Source organism: Eimeria maxima, genomic scaffold (genome assembly GCF_000499605.1).
Source record: "Eimeria maxima Weybridge genomic scaffold, Emw_scaff104, whole genome shotgun sequence".
Lineage (NCBI taxonomy): Eukaryota > Apicomplexa > Conoidasida > Eucoccidiorida > Eimeriidae > Eimeria > Eimeria maxima.
The window spans coordinates 40,001-42,500 of NW_013563376.1; the positions used below are offsets into that span (position 1 = coordinate 40,001).

Here is a 2,500-nt window from a genome sequence, read left to right on the forward strand (position 1 = left end):
AACCCTAAACCCCAAACCCTAGAGAATAATTTATAAAGAAAAAAAGAGGAGGTAATAAGTTAAGGGTTATAATAATGATGATTAGAGAATAAGAAGAAATAAATAAGAAAATAATCTACAAACTTTTAAGGGTTTAGGATTTTTTAGGGTTTAGGGTTTTTAAGGGTTTAGGGTTTAGGGTTTAGGGTTTAGGGTTTGGGGTTTCGTCAGATTCAATAAAATCACCAAAGACACGAACTTTAGGCCTAAAGGGAGGCTCACCACGACGAGCACGAGCTAACCTCTCCAGTCTAGAATTCTCCGCCCTGCAGCAGCAGCAGCAGCAGCAGCAGCAGCAGCAGCAGCAGCACAAGAGACACAAAAAAATTTAAAAAAAAAAAAAAAAATAAAAAGGAGACACTAAAAGGAGACAATAAAAAGAAGAAAAAGAACAAAAAAAAATAAAAAAAAAAACAATAAAAACAACCCTAACCCTAAATAAAAAAAATAAATTAATTATTTAATTAGACAAATAAATTAAATAAATAAATAAATAAAATAAATATTTATTTATTTAATTTATTAATTTATTAATTTATTAATTTATTAAAATAAATTAATTAATTATATAATTAATTAACAAATTAGATAAATAGATAGAGAGGTAGATAGATAAATAAATAAATAAATAAACAAATAAATAAATAAACAAATAAATAAAGAAAGAAATAAACTAAATAAATAAAATAAATAAAATAAATAAATAAATAAATAAATAAATAAAATAAATAAATAAAATAAATAAATAAATAAATAAAGTATACTTTCTGAGCATTTTTTGTATTTCTTGTAAGGTAAGAAGACGAAGAGAATCAAAAGAATTAGGCCAACGAATTAGTTTATCTTTTTTATATTTATTGCTTAATAATAAATTAATTAATTCTTCTTTTTTAGGCATTTCCTGTAAATAAAAAGGAATAAAAATAATTTATATATTTATTTATTTATTTATTTATTTATTTTCTCTTTTTTTATCTATTTATTTATATTATTTATTCGTATATATATGTGCCCTATATAAATAAAAAGAAATAAAAATAATAATTAATTTATTTATTTAATTATTTATTTATTTAACTCCCTTTTAACCCTCTAAAACCCTCTAAACCCTCTAAACCCTCCTAAACCCTAAACCCTCCTAAACCCTAAACCCTAACCCTAACCCTAACCCTCTAAACCCTAAACCCTAAACCCTAATTACCTCTATATATTGCAGATATTTAGATCTCCATTGTGTCTACATATTTAATCTTCCCTAAACCCCCTAAACCCTCTAAACCCTCGTAATCCCTAAACCCTAAACCCTCGTAAACCCTAAACCCTCGTAAACCCTAAACCCTAAACCCTAAACCCTAAACCCTAAACCCTAAACCCTAAACCCTAATTTTTTTATTTACCTGTTTATATTGTAGATATTTAGATATCCATTGTGTTTTCATGTTTAATCTTCCCCAGATTTTATTTAATTTCTCGGGGTGTACGTACACCTCAAAGTGTGCTCTTGCATCTACTCTATCTGGTAAACAAATACTTAAAAAAGTAGATAATTGTTTTTTATGTATTTCTTCTTGTTGTTGTTGCTGCTGCTGCTGCTGTAGGAGTAGTAAATGCTGCTGCTGTTGCTGCTGCTGCTGCTGCTGCTGCTGTAGAAGAGAGGGAGAGGCAAAAGAAGATATATCTGGTATAACTAATTGCTGTAGCTCCCTATACACCTCAATCTCCATAGCTTTATAACGATGGATATCTTGCATCTCTTGCTGCTGCTGCTGTTGCTGCTGCTGCTGCTGCAGCAACAAATCATTCTGCTGCTGCTGCTGCTTCAGCTGCTGCGGCATGCATGCAGATATATTACGACGGAAAAGTTTTATAAGAGAACGAAGTCTTCTTATAGACTCTAAGGGGTGTCCTTCTTCTTCTCCGCTGCTGCTGCTGCTGCTGCTGCTGTTGCTGCTGCTGTTGATCTGCTGCTGCTTATCCTTAAGGTACTGCAGCAGCATAGTACTCAGGTGTATATCCACCAAGACCTTACGCTGCAGCAACTCGTACTGTTCTCTGCTGTCTTTATGCTTGAAGGGGGAGCGCAGCACGCATAGCAGCTTGCGGTGTATAGGCATAGAGGAAATAGATAATATAAATGTTGGATATATTACTTGCTGCTGCTGCTGCTGCTGTTGTTGCTGCTGCTGCTGCTGTTGCTGCATGTGCTGTTGCTGCTGATTGTCTATCTTTTGATGGGTCATATGCTGCTGTTCTTGTAAGGATAAGAGTTGCTGCTGTTGCTGCTGCTGCTGCTGCAGTAGTAGCTGCTGCTGCTGCATGCGTTGCTGCTGCTGCTTAGCAGCAAGCTTATTTAGCTGCTGCAGTGCTGCCTCTATTCTTCTTATTGTCTCCGCTAGATCGTCCTTCCTGCTGCAGCGGAGACGAATACGCAGGAAGCAGCAAGAAGGCCATTTAACGTTTG

At 33.9% G+C, this 2,500-nt stretch overlaps 1 protein-coding gene across 1 annotated transcript; it reads right to left on the reverse strand.

The window, feature by feature from the left end:
• Positions 1 to 1,284: 1,284 nt before the first annotated feature.
• EMWEY_00013920 (TPR domain-containing protein, putative) lies at positions 1,285 to 2,279 on the reverse strand (the record flags this gene model as incomplete). The annotated part of the gene is made up of 2 exons (XM_013477220.1): positions 1,285 to 1,294; positions 1,525 to 2,279. 2 exons carry the CDS (start codon positions 2,277 to 2,279, stop codon positions 1,285 to 1,287), a joined length of 765 nt encoding a protein of 254 aa, XP_013332674.1.
• Between the last annotated feature and the right edge of the window lie 221 nt (positions 2,280 to 2,500).